The sequence below is a fragment of the Canis lupus genome, chromosome 16 (genome assembly GCF_048164855.1).
Source record: "Canis lupus baileyi chromosome 16, mCanLup2.hap1, whole genome shotgun sequence".
In the NCBI taxonomy this organism is placed as follows: Eukaryota; Metazoa; Chordata; class Mammalia; order Carnivora; family Canidae; genus Canis; species Canis lupus.
Genome location: NC_132853.1, coordinates 56,548,656 through 56,566,205, shown reverse-complemented (window position 1 = coordinate 56,566,205; position 17,550 = coordinate 56,548,656). Strand labels below are relative to the sequence as shown.

The 17,550-nt window shown below is 59.5% G+C and overlaps 2 protein-coding genes across 6 annotated transcripts in view; both read left to right on the top strand.

The window, feature by feature from the left end:
* The window catches only part of RNF157 (ring finger protein 157), a 79,549-nt gene extending 71,059 nt beyond the window's left edge, over nucleotides 1-8,490 (top strand). For 2 of the 4 annotated variants that reach the window (XM_072781683.1, XM_072781685.1), the window contains 2 exons: nucleotides 16-126; nucleotides 5,662-8,490. In XM_072781683.1, the coding sequence (XP_072637784.1) occupies nucleotides 16-126; nucleotides 5,662-5,783 (233 nt within the window). In that variant the 3' untranslated portion in view covers nucleotides 5,784-8,490. Of the gene's footprint in view, nucleotides 1-15; nucleotides 127-3,870; nucleotides 3,912-5,661 lie in introns of all 4 variants that reach the window. The other 2 variants (XM_072781684.1, XM_072781687.1) reach the window with 2 other exon arrangements.
* A 948-nt stretch (nucleotides 8,491-9,438) lies between these two features.
* Nucleotides 9,439-14,469, top strand: FOXJ1 (forkhead box J1). Of its 2 annotated transcripts, none has more exons than XM_072781689.1 (3): nucleotides 9,439-9,785; nucleotides 10,337-11,010; nucleotides 12,782-14,469. In XM_072781689.1, exons 2-3 carry the CDS (start codon nucleotides 10,513-10,515, stop codon nucleotides 13,550-13,552), a joined length of 1,269 nt encoding a protein of 422 aa, XP_072637790.1. In that variant the 5' UTR covers nucleotides 9,439-9,785; nucleotides 10,337-10,512; the 3' UTR covers nucleotides 13,553-14,469. The 2 variants fall into 2 exon arrangements, with proteins under 2 accessions (XP_072637790.1, XP_072637789.1); XM_072781688.1 differs by having other exon boundaries at nucleotides 10,334-11,010.
* The last annotated feature ends 3,081 nt before the right edge of the window (nucleotides 14,470-17,550 follow it).

The window sequence follows — 17,550 nt, the reverse complement described above, 5'->3', positions numbered from 1 at the left end:
TTAACTCCGTTACAGGCCAGAGGACATGCGCATTTCTAGGTATGGAGTGTGACAATAACAATGACTTTGGCATCGCCAGCGTGAAAGCACTGGACAATAAGCTGTGCCCTGAGGTCTGCTTACCGGGTGAGTGGCAGCTGCTGAACATGAATTTGGTGGGAGATGCTCCCCTGCTCGCACCCCTGCTCTCACCCTGGGACACTCATCTCCTGCCCTGCCCTTCCTGCAAGAAGGCATGGGCTGTGCTAGGACGCTGGAAGCCAGATGCTAGAAGGAAGTGAGGAGGCCTCGGGAGAGCCCCTGAACTTTGTGCAGAGAGCGAACCCTGCTCTGAACAAGAATATTAGGACAGGAAGACAGGAGTAAAATGCCCTCTCCTTCCAAATTGGCCTGCTCGCGCCGCCCTCCACCCCGATCCTGCAGGCCCCATGACAGGTGGCCTGGTCTTGTTTTCAACAGGACGTTTGAGGCAGACCCCATCTTCAAGAAGGTCTTGGGAAGATAGCCTGAGTCCTTAAAAAGGGGATGTGTAGCTCCTCGGAAGGAATTTGTTTAGTTAGGAGCAGGGAGGAATTTGAAAGCCTACACGGTTTAGATTAGCACATGGCTCTGTGAGGCAGTGAGCTTTGGGTTACGAGTCTCATTGTATTTTTTAGACTTGGATCCCAAAGGAGAGGTCAGGAGTACAAGGGTGACTATGCTCCCTGGAGCCCTAACTTTAAATTTAGTCAGGACTATCACTATGCCCCTTGCTCCTCCTGATACTAAGCTGAACCTGAACGCAGGAACTGTGTTAATCACACTGTGAGCACTCACTTCCTGCTACTGCACATGGTCATTCAAGGGCTCTGCAAACAGCTTCCCTGAAGCCAAGTCTTGCCCAGGTGGACCAGGTCAAAAGCGCCCTCCTGGTTTCACAGCAGAGATTGTCATCCACACTGTGGTGTTTGTAATCTCTCCAACATCCCCTGAGATGAAGACTTATTTGAACTTCAGAACAGCCATGTCACATCATGGGTCCAGTGCTTTACTCGCTCAGCGAAGCGGCTAGAGGCATTGGAGCGGCACAGCCTCGTGTGGTGGCCGCTCTCCGTCAGCCTGTGAGAGACACTGGGCCTCACACGCCTGCGTGGCCCCGCACAGGCTGGTGGCAAGGAAGCCATAATTCCTAGAAGATGCTTTCTCCAGCCTTTCAAAGGCCTCTCTCCAGTTGTTTTCTATTTAGTGTGTCCTGAAGATACTGCCCAGGACGCTTCACGTTCAGTGAGGCCAAAAGATGCCATGTCAGTCCTCCTGCTTCTCCCGCCTGCGGGTGGAGGAGGGAGCGTGGACCCAGTCAGGCCTGGACTGGAGCTGTGGGGCCCGGGCACACTTCACTTCCTGCCTTCCCACTCCTCACCTCGCGTCCGTCTGTCCATTTGTTTTTCACGTCTTTTTGCCACATGTAAATCTGTCTGTCTGGTTTGTTTCTTTTGAAGCTCATTTATGTTATGTAGACTCCGTATGGAAGTTTATGTTCACCGCGCCAGCACTGTGCCCCCCCCCACCCCCGGCCATGCTATGCCCGACACCAAGCTTGCTGGGCGTGCGCACATCCCAGAGGCTCCTGCTTATGATTCCAGTCCTAACTGGCAAGGGCCTGTATTCAATAGATTTTCTGAGAAAAAATATTTGCGAAAATATATTAATCCCTGCTCCACAAAAAATGGGGATGCTTCTGTGGCAAGCATTATGAGAAGGATTTACATCAGCATCCCGTGTCACTAGTTGGGAAAGATGACATCTCTGTCCTCTCTGCCCTGTGTCTGTGGCCGCTCTATAGCAACCATCCTTTTGCTAGGCTCCCACCTCCCTTGAGGGGCTCCCCCGCCCACCCTCATTTTTCGGCAGAGGGAGCTGCTGGGAACTGTTTTAGCCAACCATGCTGGTGGAAATTGAGCTTGTTTCTTCTGCTTCCTCCTCCTCCTGACTCCTTCCAGCCAACCTGCTTGTTAATATTTATTCCACTTATGGGATTGCTTGGGATGAGGAAAGAACCCCTGGGGTTCCTTATGGTGCTCTCAAGAGCCAGCAGGCTGAGATGAAACTAGGTTCACAGTTCAGGCTAGTGGTGCAACCAAATGCCTATGACCCCTGTTGGGAGAGCGACTCAGGTATAAGCACTTGAGATGTCCCCTCGGACCCTCCCCAGAGGTCACAGGGCTCTTACAGGAGATGGAAAGCGCGTCTGCTTTCTTGGTAAAATGTTTCTCTGGTTCCGCTGTTAACATCACACTGGTAGCAATGGGATGGAGAACTCTCTGGAAGCATCTGTTGGGTTAATAACAGGAGTATCCACTCTGGCAGGTCCTGTGGAATAAATAGGCCTCCTCACACTCAGCTGTAAGTTCAAACCTCCATCCTGTGACTGAGACACCTGCAGGCTGGCTCGGCTCCATGTTCTGCACCCATCAGGACAGCTTCTCAGGCACTTGGTCTCTGCTTGAGTCTGTTTCCCTCTCCAAGTGGTGCCACTCCCTTCATGGAGGGCTGAGGAGAAGCAGAGCCGAGGGGGGCATCCCACACTCTCCCTTGTGGCACATGCCGCCCTTCCGGTGCTCACTCGTGCTCTGCCAGGAGACCCAGCTGATGACGGAAGACCATGCGGGTCCCCATCCTCACCACTCTCATCACACTCGTGGGAGTGTCACTGAGAGGGCACCTGTGTCCTGCTAGCTAGCCTCTTTTCCCCTAAGAAGCTTCTGAGCCTTCTTAGGCCCCAAGACCAAGGGGGTAGCATGTTCTGAGATTGTTCTAAAAGGTCTCAAGGGGAGGAAGTCTAAGTTGACAGGTACACGAGATGAGCAGGTTAGAATTGTGAGGCCAGGCTAAGTAGATATGGTTCTAAGGAACTGGGTGGAATAGGACATAGGTGGCAGCATAGTGGCCAGGGAACCAGTGATAAGTCTGTGAACAGGTTGTGGATAGCGTATGTATGTGATGGAAGAAAAGCAAAAATCATTTCGGTTTGTTGGTGGAAATAGAAATATGTTTTTGAATGACCACACTGTAGGAGTGGACATACCCAATGAAACCTAGCAATGCCTACAGAAACCTGAAATTCAGTTCACTCCTCTCTTCAAGCCCCATAACCCAAGACGGAGATGCCGCTAGGAAAGTTTGCACTTCATAGACACAAAGGGAAAATCTGAATTAGGTTTCTCTTTCCACTGGAAACTCTCTGAGACAATCAAACCATTAGAGCATTTACATCTAATCTGTGGCTTGGTGTAGAGGCAGGAAAAGGGTGTGTGGAATTCCCCTAAATATGCTCCCCAAATCTACCTCTAGAGGTCTCTCTGCTCTCCCTTTTCTCCTCATCTAGATGGGAATTGAAGGGAAGTCACCTTGATCTATCTCCACAAAGGATTTTGAACTGCCACGCTCAAGCTCCGGTGTCTGGCTGGAGGGGACAGAGTGGCAGCACTTGCTCAGGAAGCCCTGTCACCATGCTGGCCCACCTCTGCAGCCAGTGGAGGGCAGCAGCAGGGTTTTGCTGAGGGCCCATCAGATTCCTTGCAGGGGGAGGGGTACCTCATTATTGCTGCTCAACCTCCCCTTGCCACCCAGGGAAATCAAGACGCCAGGGACAACACATGCTTCAGCTCTGAGTCTTAAGGCTCTTCCAGAAGGAACGGTTTTTGGCCCTGGCTAAGGATTCTAGAGTGGTGGAGTTGGTAGCAAGGACTCGTGTGAATTCAGAGTCGGGACAGCCTGTTGGTTCGGCGTCTCGTGGCGCGCTGGTTGGCGGCGGCGTGGATTGTATTGTGTGCGTGCGTGTGTGTCTTCTCTCTTGTTCACCGTTTGCTTTTGGTCTCTCCCATCAAACAGCCGCCGTTCCGGAGTCCTGCCCCATAAACATTGAGGACTAGGTATGAGATCTACCAAATTCTATAAGTGAACGAACAACTCTTTGCATTTTGGGGGTTCCTGACCTAGAGGGCAGTCTTGCCTTCTGTTCATCCTGCCACACTCAGGAGTGCCGCCCTTAGAGGAGAAAGCACTTTTGACCCATGTCCCAGACTCCAGGGGAGAGAGATCTCCAAATTCCATCTGGGTGTGAGAGATACCTACGAGTTTTCTGCTTTGCTCACCTGTCTCCCCCAGGGGCGCACCTCCACAGACCACTATTAGAGCCTTAGGCCAGATTATCACACCAGGACACTTATGGGAAGAAGCAGTTTATACCTACTTAATCCTAGCATTCGGACCACTGGAGGGTCTTGGGCTGGCCCTAGTGTGAGGCTGACCTCAGATGTTTGAGAGCAACCCCCTCAAACACAAGCAGGGTGAGCCTCGGGCCCCCTGTGCACTCAGTCTGCTGCGTCTGCCCTGCATGAGTCCTGAGGGGCCAGGCCTGCCCCGGAGGCGGCCAGGGGTTCCTGGTTCACTCACACTGTGGCAGCTGGATAGACTGGGAGGCCCCTGCGAAGCAAGTCCACCTCACCAGGCTGGGGGGGAGGGGTGCCTGTGAAGGCGGGCCATGCGGGGAGGGTCGTGGACCCCATGGAGTTAGGTCTTCACCCGGAGCCTCTGACTCACGGGGAGCTTTGCGCTGCACTGAAACGAAGGGATTGGATGAGCCGGTCTGGCCCAGGAGGGCTCTTGAGGGGAGACCCCGGGGAGAGATGAGGGTGGCCTGAACAAAGAACGGGGGCTGGTCTTTGAGCACATCTGACAAGTCAGCGCCTGCTGTCTCCTCCTTTTGTCCTCACAGCAGTCCTGTGAGGATAGCACTATGCTCCCACTGGATGGGTGGGAGAACCAAGGCTCCCAGTGAGGGGGCCTACCCAGGAGCACGCAGCCAGTTGGTCAGGACTCGGGAGTGAAGCCTGGGTTTTCTGACCACAGGCAGACAAATGGGAGGCAGTGATGGATTAAATACAGAGCACCTAGGGCAGGGGGGCCCAGGATGGGCTTCTAGCACCTGCAGCTGGTGCTCATCCTGCAGAAACAGCAGCAGATTTGTGGGAGGACATGAAGTTTAGTGCATGCTGCCTGGGGGATCCCAGGGCTCTCGGGCCGCTGGCTCCTGGGGCAGTTGGTGACCTCAGCAGGCTGCTCGGGGCAGGAGAGATGAAGAACAGCAGGTGTGCAAGAGGGGTGCTGCAGCCATCACACCAGCTCCCCCCCATGCCCTTCTCTCCCTGGCACCCTGCTGGGCTACCAGCCCCTTCCTGCCCCCCCCCCCCCCCCCCGCTCCCGCAGCAAACACTGACACTGGACCCAAATTAACACACTTTTCTCACCCCCCTCTGCTGCTTCCTGCCCTGGCAAAAACCTCAGCTAGACTGGGTTTCTTTGTCCTCCTCCACCATGACATACAGGCAAACTTCAAAACAAAGAAAGATACAAGAGTGGATTGTAGGGCAACTAGATACCTTTGCATATCCCTCTCCACAAGGGCCATGGCTGTACTCAGGACAGCAGCAGTCCCCTGGCCCCACGGGCGCCCATCTCGCCCTGTTCTCCCTCCCTCACTGTGGCTCACACACACATGGGAGTTTCAGATAACACACATCCTGCTAGCATCCGTGCCGAACTCCTGGGCTGTCCTGCTGGAGATGCCATCTGGACCTGGCCAGGGGTCTGCTTCTATACCCTTCCTTTTCTCTTATCCAGGGAGCTGGCAGGCTGATGACAACGTTGTCAGTCGTCGGAACACACAGCACCGGCGCTTATCATCTGGCAGCCTGGAGGACCTTGAGGACAGACCCTGTGTGTGGGGTCCTTTGGCCGTCTGAGAGCCCCAGCCCTGCACCTGGGCTCCCTCTTGCCCCCACATTCCATCCTGGCCTCACGGGACTGCTGGCCCCCTGGGTGTCCTCAGCAAGACCACGAAGACTACATCCAGACAAGAGCTGGACGTGGAGGTCAGCCTGTTCCTGCTCCCAGCCCAGCCTCCTCCATAACCATCACCCTTCCCCTCCCAGAAGGAACTAGAAGCCTCCTCTCTCCTTGTGGGCCAGAGCCTCTCAATGAACTACAGCTCATGAGACCCTTTGCAGAGACTCTGGAATGTATCCACCTCAGGTGGAGCCAAGGTCCACAGGCTGGTTGGTTTTCGTGCATCTTTTCCTCCCTAGGAGGCATTCCAAGAAGGCCTGGAGTTTTGGCAGCTTCATTACAAACCCCATCCGGCATTTTATCTGGTCTCTAGAACATCATAAGCACTTTGGGGTGGGGTTGGGGGATGGCTTCTGTGAGAAAGGCAGGCCATTTTGTCAAGTTTCCCTCAGAAAGCATTAGGAGGAGCTCCTTCTCAAGGATAAGGAATGGTGGCAACCAAAAGGTTGGGTGAAAAAAACAGTTCTTGCTTCTGGTCACAGAGCTAGTCTCCTGTGCCTCACGTGATGTCTGCTTAGGAAGGAGGCCTTGAATCCCAGAATCTCCCAGTTATGTGGTCACCCCAGGAGGGTTATGATCAGGTGCATTCATGAAGGCCTGGGACTCCATCCTAAGGTGACTTTTCAAAAAACACATCTTTGGCCACCTCTGTGTGCCAGGCACTGTGTTAGCTGTCCTATATTCTCACATTTCACCACTGCGCCCTGTCAGGTAGTATTCTTATATCCGTTGTCCCTGTCTCCACCCCTTTTTGTTCATAGTTGAGAAATAGGCTGAGGGAGGGGTGGAACAGTGATTCTCAAATTGGTGCCCAGGAGGCTCCCAGAGCCCGCCGAGCTGGGACCAGCGGTGATCTGAGAGTCTCCCCGCCCCATGTGTTGTCCTCCCCTGCCTTTCAGATCTGCTAAGCCTTGGGGCTGGGGTGGGGTGGGGGGTACTCCTTCATTAGGCTCTTTAGAGATTCAGAAGTATCATTCAAATCATGTGCCCCCCCAGCCCTCATCAGCCCAGTGTAGGGCCTGTAGACAAAAGTCTGAAACAGCAAGGCCAGGCTGCAAGCTGTTGGGAGTTACTCCTCTGCTCTCAACACTGGTGTGGCCAGTGGGTTCCACATAGTTCTTGGACAGATGTGTTGTCTACTGGCTTTGGGAAAAGGTGGTCTTTGGGGGGAACATGAGATAGGGAAGCAAAGTTGGATACAGCCATTTGTAAGGCTGAGATGCAGTAGAGCCTTAGGCCCAGTCCATCATGATGGCCTGTCTTCGTATTCAGAATTGTTACCCTGAGTTTTTCAGGGCCACTTCCAAAACCCCAAAGAGAGCCCGGTGCCCAGGGAATCTTTTGCACCTTCCGTGTGGCTTCTTTGCACTGTCAGGCGGTGGTGACCCTTGCCAGGCCCAGTGATTATGGCTCAGGTCCTGCCCTGGTTGGGGGAAGGCCCATTGTCCTGACAGATGTGACATGAACCAAGCCTGAATCTAGGCTTCTGTCTTGAGTCCTGCCGTGGACTCTGCTGCTTCAGGCCCGACTCCTTGTCCCTTCTTTCCCCCAGCTTTCTTCCAGACCCTTTCATGTTTGCGGTCGGAGCAATAACCCCACTTCCTGATTTCCTTGAAGTTTAAGCGCCAGGGAATGGGGAGCTTCCCTTAGCCCGGGGCGGCAGCACACAGCCTCCCCTACTCTCCTGGTAGGTCACATTCACAGTGTGCTGTCACCTGAGATGAAGGAGATGCAGGGTAAACAGTAGCCACAGTGGCCAGGAACCCTGAGAGGAAACCATTATCACCATCTTCTGAGGAGGACCCGAGTCCTTCCTCACAGCACATGCTGGGTCCTCCCTCCAGCAGGAGGCTCAGAAAGATTCTGAAAGGCCTTGGTTCCGTAACCAAGACATGCTTGGGTTAGAAATGGCCCTTTCACTCCTGCTTCTCAGACCCATCCTCCCATCTCTCTCTCTCTCTCTCTCCACCCCCCCCCCCTTTGTTCTCATTTGGCTCGTAGGCAAGCAGAAATATCCCATCCAAAGGAGCCGGTCTTTAGCCTGACCAGGGAACAGGGCAGTTGCCAACCCTACTGCCCCAGTCCATCGTCTAGAGACCATCATGTTAGACGATAGTGACCCAGAGAGAATGGGACGGGCTTGGCTCTTCACCAGAGAGCACAGACTACCTGGAGGCCCGAGGCTCTTCCTGCCAACTCCCATCTTGGGTCTGAGCACTGCTATGGCCTCGAGGTGGTGTGGTGATCCTGGCCTCACAGAGCCTTTTTCCTTTTGCCCTTCCTCACCCACTTCATCCAGCAGTTTATGCCCACACCGGGGCATCTCCTGGGCACAGACCCACACACTTTGAGCCGTCTCACCTGGGGAGAGCTAGTGTCCCGCCCGCCTGATCTCGGCATGCTGGTTGATCACTTCGCTTTAGGACCTGCACACCTGGTGTGTGCTGGTGTGTGTGTGTGTGTGTGTACTGTTTGTGCCATCTGGGTACCCCTCTCACTCCCTGGAGTACACTCATGGGCACACTACAGTGAGGACATCAAGGATGCAATATTTATGGATTGCTGCATGATTCTTAAAAACGAATAAAACTGTTTACAAGGGAAGGAGAGCTGTTAATTGTACTCTTGGCTTATTTGTAAAAGTTTCTGGCCGACTTTGTCCAGCGCTAAAGTATTTTTACTCAAGAGAATCTAAAAAAAAAAAAAAGAGAGAATCTAGAAGTGGAGGAGTGGGAGAGGGCAAGAGGTAGAGAAGGACGTGGTCCGGGGTGGGAAGTGGGAGTTGAAGTCCCACTCCATGGGCCCCGGCTTCCCAGCCTGCCCCCCTGCTCCTGGGCAGAGGCCTGGAGCCCTCACCCCACCCTCACCCTTAAACCGGAGAACTTCCATCACCGCAGCTCCTCAATAATTGAAGAGCAGAAAAGCTGGCGGCAGGAGGGAGGCCAGGGGAAGGGACGAGGAAGCCCTGGTGTCCCTCCTACCCCTAGTCCCTGCCACTTAAAAGTTGGGGACACTAACCGGACAAATGACCCTGCTAGGAGAATTCCCGAGAATTCGGCAAGTCCGTAGCTTCTCTGAGTTTCACTCACCCGCTCGGTTTCCTGAGCTATCTGAAAAGGAGGGAGGAGGGCCCTTCCGCAGAAGCCTCTGGAAAGTCAGCTTCCGGGAACCTTGCTGAGTACAGGGGTGGGGAGGGAGCCGCTTACCGGGAAACCTCGGGGCGTGCGGGACCGGGGCAGCCCCCGCTGCGGACCCCAGCGGCCGGCAGCCCCGAAGAGGCGGACCCGCCTGCGGGCGCCGACGCCACGCTCAGGGTCGGGAGGGTGGGGCGGGGCACAGAACGTGAGCCCAGATCCGAAAGGAAACCCCAGGCCCCCGGAGCCCGCGCCCGCTCCCAGCCTCGGTCGGCGGAGCCGCAGACGCCCGGGCGCAGCCGGGACCGGCAGGGAGCGAGGCGGGAGGGCGTCGGGCGGGGCGTCGGGCGGGAGCCGCGCGCTTCCCCGAGCCCTGCGCGGGCCTTGGGCGGGAATGCGCGGACCGGGACGCGGTGGCGGGTAGGGGGCTGGGTGGCGCGGGAGCGGGCGGCAGAAGGAGGGAGTTCCAGGAGAGTTGCCGCCGGAGAGAGTGGCCAGAGCCCGCGGTCTCCTTGGAAACGTGCTGACCAATAGCAGCAGCGGAAGCTGTTTATGGGGGCGGAGCGTCGCCAAGGCAGCAGAAGAAGCCCTTGCAGCGGCTACTTAATGCCGGTCCCGGGGCCACGGGCGCTCAGAGAGGCGCCGTCGGGCGGGGGGGCGACAAGGGGCGCTGGCGGGGCCCTCGAGCTGGGGACAGAGAGCCGCGGGGGGTGGGAGGAACTTCTTCCAGAACCTTCCTTTGGCCCGGGCTGCGCTCTGAGCCAGGTAAGGGACTGAGCCGGCTGCGAGCGGCGGGAAGGGAGGGTGTCCTACCAGCCCGCTCTCCCATCCGTCCTCGACGGAAGTGGTGGATCCAGGAGTGACATCTGAGTTTGGGGGACACTTACTTCTCGTCCCCCCATAACTCCTATCCTGTTCCCTTCCTTCCCCGTTATCCCCCATCCTGATATCTCTTTCCAAAGATCAGACAACCTCCCCGTCTCCCGCCCCGTGATACTGCCCCCCTGGGCTCCCTCGCCCCGTATTCACTTGTCCGGGGTCGGGGTGGGGGGAGTGTTGAATTCTCGCTCTTGGGGAGAAGGTGGGAGCCTCGGATGCCCCTACCTTCTTCCCTCATTTGGCTAATAAAGTCTTCTCGAAAACCTCCGAGAGGCAAAGAGAGACGGGAGCGGGCACTGCTTCTGTTACCCAGACCTCGGCCAGAAAAGATCCCCCCAGCAGCGGGGACGGTGTTAGAAGAGCCCCCCACCGTCGCTCGCACGCGCTGCCCCCGGGGGTGGGGGAAGGTGCTCAGCTCCCGCTGTGGTCCCCAGCAGGCACCGCATTCGTATCCGGAGGAGGAGGCGACCCCCGGGTCGCGGGATGGAAGCGCGCGTCGGGGAGGCGCTGTAACTGGAGCCGCGGGAGCCAGCGGGCCGGAGAGCGAGCGCGGCGGGCCACCTCCGGCTCAGCCCGTGGATGTTGACCGCCCCCTCGGGGAGTCCCCGCAGACATGGCGGAGAGCTGGCTGCGCCTCTCGGGTGCCGGCGCGGCGGAGGAGGCCGGGCCCGAGGGCGGCCTGGAGGAGCCCGACGCCCTGGATGACAGCCTGACCAGCCTGCAGTGGCTGCAGGAGTTCTCCATTCTGAACGCCAAGGCCCCCGCCCTGCCGCCGGGGGGCACCGACCCCCACAGCTACCACCAGGTGCCAGGCTCGGCCGCGCCGGGGTCCCCCCTGGCGGCGGACCCCGCCTGCCTGGGGCAGCCGCACACTCCCGGTAAGCCCACGTCGTCGTGCACGTCGCGGAGCGCGCCCCCGGGGCTGCAGGCCCCGCCCCCCGACGACGTGGACTACGCCACCAACCCGAATGTGAAGCCGCCCTACTCTTACGCCACGCTCATCTGCATGGCCATGCAGGCCAGCAAGGCCACCAAGATCACCCTGTCGGCCATCTACAAGTGGATCACGGACAACTTCTGCTACTTCCGCCACGCGGATCCCACCTGGCAGGTAGGGGAGGCGCGGGTGGCGGCCGCTCCCAACCCGCTCCCCTCCCCCTTCCCCACGCCAAGGCGGACTGGACTCGGGTCCCAGGTCCGCGTGCCTCGTAGGCTCTTAGGCTCGGTGCAGCCAGGGCCCCAAGGGAGGAAGGCCGTCGAGGAAGGACCTCCAGGGAGCCTAGTGCTTGCAACTGCCCCTCCTGTGACTCCAGAGGAGGAGGAGGGAAGGATGTTTAGAGGGCTTTAGAAAGGGTGCAGATCCCGAAATTCATGGGGAAACCACCTGTCACTCATCCAGTAGACCCAGCCCAAAGACCAGGGCCAGACTGTGTGTGGACATGGGCTCCTAAGAGAGGATGATGGACCAGGGGACACATTTTTGTCCCAAGTCCTAGAATTCCTAGACACCCCCTGGCCAAAGGACACTTTGTCAAGGCCTGACTCCGAGTCGGATGCTGGAGCATCGCCCTTGCCAGGCTCTGCATCCTGTCTGGGTGCAGTTGGCTGGTGGACGTTGGGGGCAGGGGAGGGCAGTGGGGTGTGAAGGCCAGCTGTGTCCCCATAGTGGGGCTATGCCTTCCTAAAGTACAGCTGTTGCCCCAGCCCCTCACCCCAACTCCTCCCCAGTTTCCTGCCTCCTGTCCTCCCCCTCCTCTCAGTCAGCCTCCCTGGGGGGACAATTACCTGCGCCAGGTGCTTTCCACAGGGGCTTTCCCTGCCGCACTAGCTTCGTGTTCCAAGTCTCCGGAACCGGCACAGAGCAGCCAAGGGGCCCAAGCCTCCGTGTAAACATCCCAGCCCTGCCAGGGGCCACCACTTGCCCACCACCCTGCCTTCTGGGCCCTAGAGCCCTGTCCCCCAGCATGGTTCGAACAAGACTGTGCACCTAGGAATGAACAGGGCAGGATGGTGACTTGCGGCCAGGCAGACAGGAGTCCTCCACCATCAGGATCAGGGACTACCTAGGGACAGAGGCCCCAGAACGTCCAGACTTTTCCCTGGGGCACCCCCAGGAAGCGGGCTGCAGAACCACAGTCCCCAACTATTCCACATTTGCTTGGGCCTTGACTCTGGGGCAAGTGCCATTTGTACCCTCAATGAGAATGCAGAGACCCCCCCCACACACACACCCTACCTGTGAAGCTCAGGCTGCAGGAAGTGGGCCTCAGAAATGAGTGCTGTGCTCTAGGCTGGGTAATTATCAACTGAGGCCTCATAGTCTGGGTGGGAGGAGGAGGCTCGGGCGGGGGCGGTGAGGGGGGGAGGCAGGCCAGCAGCCCACTCAACAAACAAGGAAAGTCATCAGACCCCCCCCACTTCATCCCTACCCTCACACCCTGGCTAGCCCAGCGGCGCCCCCCCTAACCCACCCACTCACTTCACAAACAGAGAGGGCCGGCCAGGCCCAGGCCGGGGGAGATGGCTGGCCAGGCCCTGGGGGAGCTGAGGCCTTTGGCCAGAGGCCGCGAGCGGTGGGGTAAGGGAAGGGAGGGAGGGCGGGACGGGGCGGCACTGAGAGCCACCCTGCGGCTCAGGGCTCGGATGACTGAGCAGGCCCATATCCCGGCAACAGGGAACAAAAGCCCCCGACAGCACTCCTGGCTCCCCGCGCCCGCGCCGGTGGCTGGTGTGGCTGGTGTGGCTGGTGTCCCGGAGCCGCTGGGCCGAGCGAGCGGGGCGGCCGTCCCTCCTTCCCGTGCGGCCAGGAGCGCCAGCGGCCCCCCAGGGCCGGCCCTGCCCAGTCACCGGCCCACCTCTCTCTCCCTCTCCCCCGTGCCCAGAACTCGATCCGCCACAACCTGTCCCTGAACAAGTGCTTCATCAAGGTGCCGCGGGAGAAGGACGAGCCGGGCAAGGGCGGCTTCTGGCGCATCGACCCCCAGTACGCCGAGCGGCTGCTGAGCGGGGCCTTCAAGAAGCGGCGGCTGCCCCCGGTGCACATCCACCCGGCCTTCGCCCGCCAGGCGTCCCCGCAGGAGCCCCGCGCCGCCCCCTGGGCCGGGCCGCTGACCGTGAACCCCGACGCCCAGCAGCTGCTGCGCGAGTTCGAGGAGGCCACCGGGGAGGCGGCCTGGGGCGCGGGCGAGGGCAGGCTCGGCCACAAGCGCAAGCAGCCGCTGCCCAAGCGCGTGGCCAAGGTCGCGCGGGCCCCCAGCACGCTGCTGCTGACCCAGGAGGAGCAGGGCGAGCTGGAGCCCCTCAAGGGCAACTTTGACTGGGAGGCCATCTTCGAGGCCGGCGCGCTGGGCGGGGAGCTGGGCGCGCTCGAGGGCCTGGAGCTGAGCCCGCCGCTGAGCCCCGCGGCGCCCGGGGACGCGGACCTGACCGTCCACGGCCGCCACATCGACTGCCCCGCCACCTGGGGGCCCGCGGGGGAGCAGGCGGCCGACAGCCTGGACTTCGAGGAGACCTTCCTGGCCACGTCCTTCCTGCAGCATCCCTGGGACGAGGGCGGCAGCGGCTGCCTGCCGCCGGAGCCCCTCTTCGAGGCCGGGGACGCCACCCTGGCCGCCGACCTGCAGGACTGGGCCAGTGTGGGCGCCTTCTTGTAAGAGGCGGCCCCGCGCCACCTCCGGACCGTGCCTTCGGGGCCCAGACTGCTCCCCCCACCCTGGCGCAATGGCCCAGGCAGGGGCCGGGCCGGGTCTCCGGAGGCGCGCCCCACGAGGCCCCCCACGGCCCCTCAGATTCCGGCCCAGGAGGCTGAGAACGGGGCCCCCACCCCCACCCCCACCCCCTACACACAGTGTTTCATTGATCCTCCTGTCGCCTGCCCAGGGTCGGGCTCGGGCCCTGCACTGTGGGAGCTGCACCTGGGGGGCCCGCCCCAGGGCACCCCGGCTTCCATGCCTCTCCCTCTCCCACTGTCCTCCCCAGGTCTCTTTCAGAGAAAGTTCCCAGGTACAACAAAAGCTAATTAGGTGACAGCAAATTAACCCCCGGGAGGCCTCTCCTGGCAAAGCCTCCCTGGGGCTGGGGAAGGGGAGGAGGGTGGGGCTGGTGGGAGGGGGCCTAGGGCAGAGACAGAATGAGGTCGGGGAGCCTGGTGGGCAAGGCGATTTTCCGAGGCCTTGGGGGTCTTCTCCTGGCCCCCTCCCTGGAGGTGGGGCAGGGAGTGCAAATCCCTAATCTTTGACTTGAGGCAGAGCACAGCGGGGAGCTGGGGTTCTGGGGGGCTGGGGGTCAGGGGCAGCGGGGAGGAGGACAGACTAATGTAGTGAGTGTAGCATAGCTGAGGCTTAACAGGGAGGGGGGCAGAGCTTGCTAGAACCTCTGGGAACAGGAAGGCCAGGATGGCCGCATCCCTGCCTGCACACGCTGAGGGGGAGTGTCTCGCTCTACCCGGAGCCCCTCCACATCTGCGTCCCGCATCCACCCTCCTGCCCTATGGGGCAATTTAACCTTTTTCATGGAAAGTTATTTACAATAAAAAAAATTTTTAAAAATAAAATTTTTAAAAATCTGAAAATGGACCTGCTTGCAACTTTAGGAAAAGGCAAGGGCCAGTTTTGGAGGGGGTGGGGGTCTTTCTCTTCGCTGGCAGAGGCGGAATGTCTGGGAGGAAGATGTGGAGGCCCTGAGGGCCTCAAGGGGGCCCACTGACGAACTCCCCATGACCTCTGTGTCCCCAGGGAGAAAGGGGCTGAGAGGCGGCCCCCAGGGGTCCCCTCCAGCCCGAGCCTCAGCACCTCTGTCTGCACAGTGGGGAGAGCTGCAGCCCTAGGAAGTGGGTGACCGAGGAGGCACAGCCCCCTCCCTGGCCCCGGGGATTCGCAGGGGCCGAGCGGGCCCAGGGCTCAGCTCACGTGTCCCTGACCGCCAGGGCCTGCCCGGGCTCGCCTGCCGGAGTCTGCGGGCCCGGCCTGGGCCTGTCTCCAGCACCACCCTCCCTCCGTCCTCTCCTGGAGGGACAGGGTGTGAGGCCAGAGGGCCCCAGCCTGGCGCGTGCTCGCCCCGCCTGGCGCCTTCCCTCTCAGGCCCAGGGCAGGCTTGAGGAGGAGGAGGAGGAGGAAGGCCACCAGGGAAGCCCAGGTGCCCAGCCCCTGCTCCCCGACTTGCTCACACCAGCAAGTGCACTCCGTGACAGAACAGCCGACCCGAGTCCTGATAGGGAAACTGAGGCACAGGAAATGTGTGTGGCACCTCTCCGTCCCCTCAGCCCAGCTTTGTGTGGAGCCCACCTCTCCACCCGGCCCCCTCCCACACGCGGGGCACAAATGGGCACTGTCTCGCACAATCCTGCCCAGCCTCCACGGACCCCTTTCTCCAGAAGCCCCTTTCTTTCCCTTCTCTCAAGCCTGGCTCGGGGCCAGCCTGGCATTCCCAGGGCTAACTTGCTGCTTTCACTTGCTAATTATTCCAAATATTTCAGGAGGGCGCACACACTGCAGGGCCAGCGGGGATGGGGCCTTGCTGAGCCCTGAAGCCAGCCCACCCTCCCCACCGCAGGCCCAGGCCCAGGAGATCTGCCCTCCAGAGTCTCCCTTCACCCCCCACGTGACTCCTCCCCCCACCAGCCTTGCTCTCCACAGTCTCCAGGAGAGGGGAACAAGGGGCCTCCAGTCTTCTCCAGTGACCCCCAGGGTCAGGCTCCAGCCCTGGACAGAGGGGTACACCCTGGGCTGACAGGTGGGGTGGGGCCCAGGCATTAGCATGTTTGAGGGTCCCCGAATGCATCCACTGTGTAGCCTAACTCAGAGGCCTGCTCTGAAGGGACCTGCCGTGGGGCTTCACACACACGCACACACACACACACGCACACGCACACTCAGCGGACAGCATCCGCATCCGGGAGTGTGGAGAAAGCATGCACCTCCAGCTTATCCCTCAGATCCATCTCTGCTCTGACCCTCAGCTGTGTGGGTTTTTAACAAAGGTGTTTATTTACCTCACATTTATTTATAAATTCAGTGTAATCCCAATCTAAATAGATTTCACACCATTTGCCAGTAAGTTGCAGATCTGATGTTCTAACACTAAATACTTTAGCCTGTATTTCCTTAGAACAAGGACACTCCCCTCTAAGCCTAGCACCAACCCCACAGCCAGGAAACTGGGAACCTAATGCAGGTGGGTGATCCCTCTGACTGCAGACCCCATTCAGATTTGGCAGATTGCCCCACCCCCAGGCTCCCACGTTGCACTGAGCTGTCCTATCTCTTTTGAGCTGTGTGGCTTTGGATCCATGACCCAAGCTCTCCCAGGAGGCTCCTCATCTCCTCTGATCCCCACCTTTGAGGTGAGAAGCCCCCCCGAACACTTCATGCTTGAGTGTGGGGATGGCGTCTTCCCAAAGCAAGGAGCCAGCCTTCTGTCTCCAGATACGCACCTTGTCTGCCCTCCTTCCCCCAAGCGTCCTCCCAGCCAGGAGCGTGATGAGGGGATGGACAGGAGGAGCTCAGACCTTGGGAGCCCTGCTGTCCCTGCCTCAGTACATCCTGTTCCATGGATAGGCCACCCCCCATGCACACTCCAGTGACTCTCAGTGTCCGGAGAACCTCGGGATTCCCCGAGCCCCACTCTTCTGCAGTCCTGGAGCAAACAGGCCAGGCCTCCTGCAGAGTTGAGGCCAGGACTGGCTCTGCACCCCACCCCCACTCGGGGACCCACACTTGCAGAAGGAAGAGCATGAGCACTAGGGGAGAGGTGCAGGAGTCAGGTGTACTTCCATCCTGGGCTGAGGCCCAAAGGTAAACAGGTGTACTTGGACTCCTGGCAGGGGGCAGTGGGCTGGCCCCATGGGGCAGGCCTGGGCCTGTCGGGGGTGGGGACGTGGCTGGGAGGCCTGCATTAACAATGGGGTGTCAGAGTGGCCCCAGGTCCTGCTGACACAGTCTTGTGGGATGAGGAGGAAAACACAGGTGACAAGAAAGGGGAGGATCCTGGGGTAGGGGCCAGGGCTTAGTGAGGCCACCCATGGGGGGGGGGGGGGGGGCGTGCCCTGAACAGCATGAGGTGAAGACTTGCATGGAAGCCCTGGGGGAGGGGAGTCACCTTCCTCCTGAGGCACATGTGTCTGTCCCAGTCTGTGGCTCCCAAGTGTGCAAGGTCAGAGCCACCATGATGGAGGCGCTGAGGCCTGGACTTCCCTTGTGTGTCAGGGGCAGGCAGGGACCAGCTGGAGGGCACTGTCCCCTAGAAGCCAACCAGCCTGTGTGGACGGGGCAGGGTGAGGCGGGTGCACATTAACAGGGGGAGGGACAGGGCCAGAGGTCTCACAGCCACCATGGCTCTGTGGAGGCCGTGTCCTCACCCCCAGGCCATCCTGCCCCCCTTCATGCCTCACTCTGGGCACTAAACCCCATCTTCACCCCAGAGGGCATCCCAGTTTCCTTGAACTTGCTTACAAAGAACTGCGGGCCCACGTTGGCGGGGGCAGGCAGGGTGCGGAGTGGCACCCAGACCCTGCCTCAGTTTTCAGCCTCTGAACCCCCACATCTGGGCCCCTGTGGGCAGATAACCTGCCTCGCTCATTCCTACGTTCACAGGCTCAAAGACGGCACCCCGCTTCTTAAGTGTTGAATGCCTAAATGAGCTGGCTCGGTGGCTG

Excerpts from the sequence above, each read along its gene's own strand:
- FOXJ1 (XM_072781689.1), top strand. The coding sequence starts at position 10,513 with ATGGCGGAGAGCTGGCTGCGCCTCTCGGGTGCCGGCGCGGCGGAGGAG. Across the intron at positions 11,011-12,781 it reads ACGCGGATCCCACCTGGCAG|AACTCGATCCGCCACAACCT; the intron begins GTAGGGGAGGCG and ends CCCCGTGCCCAG.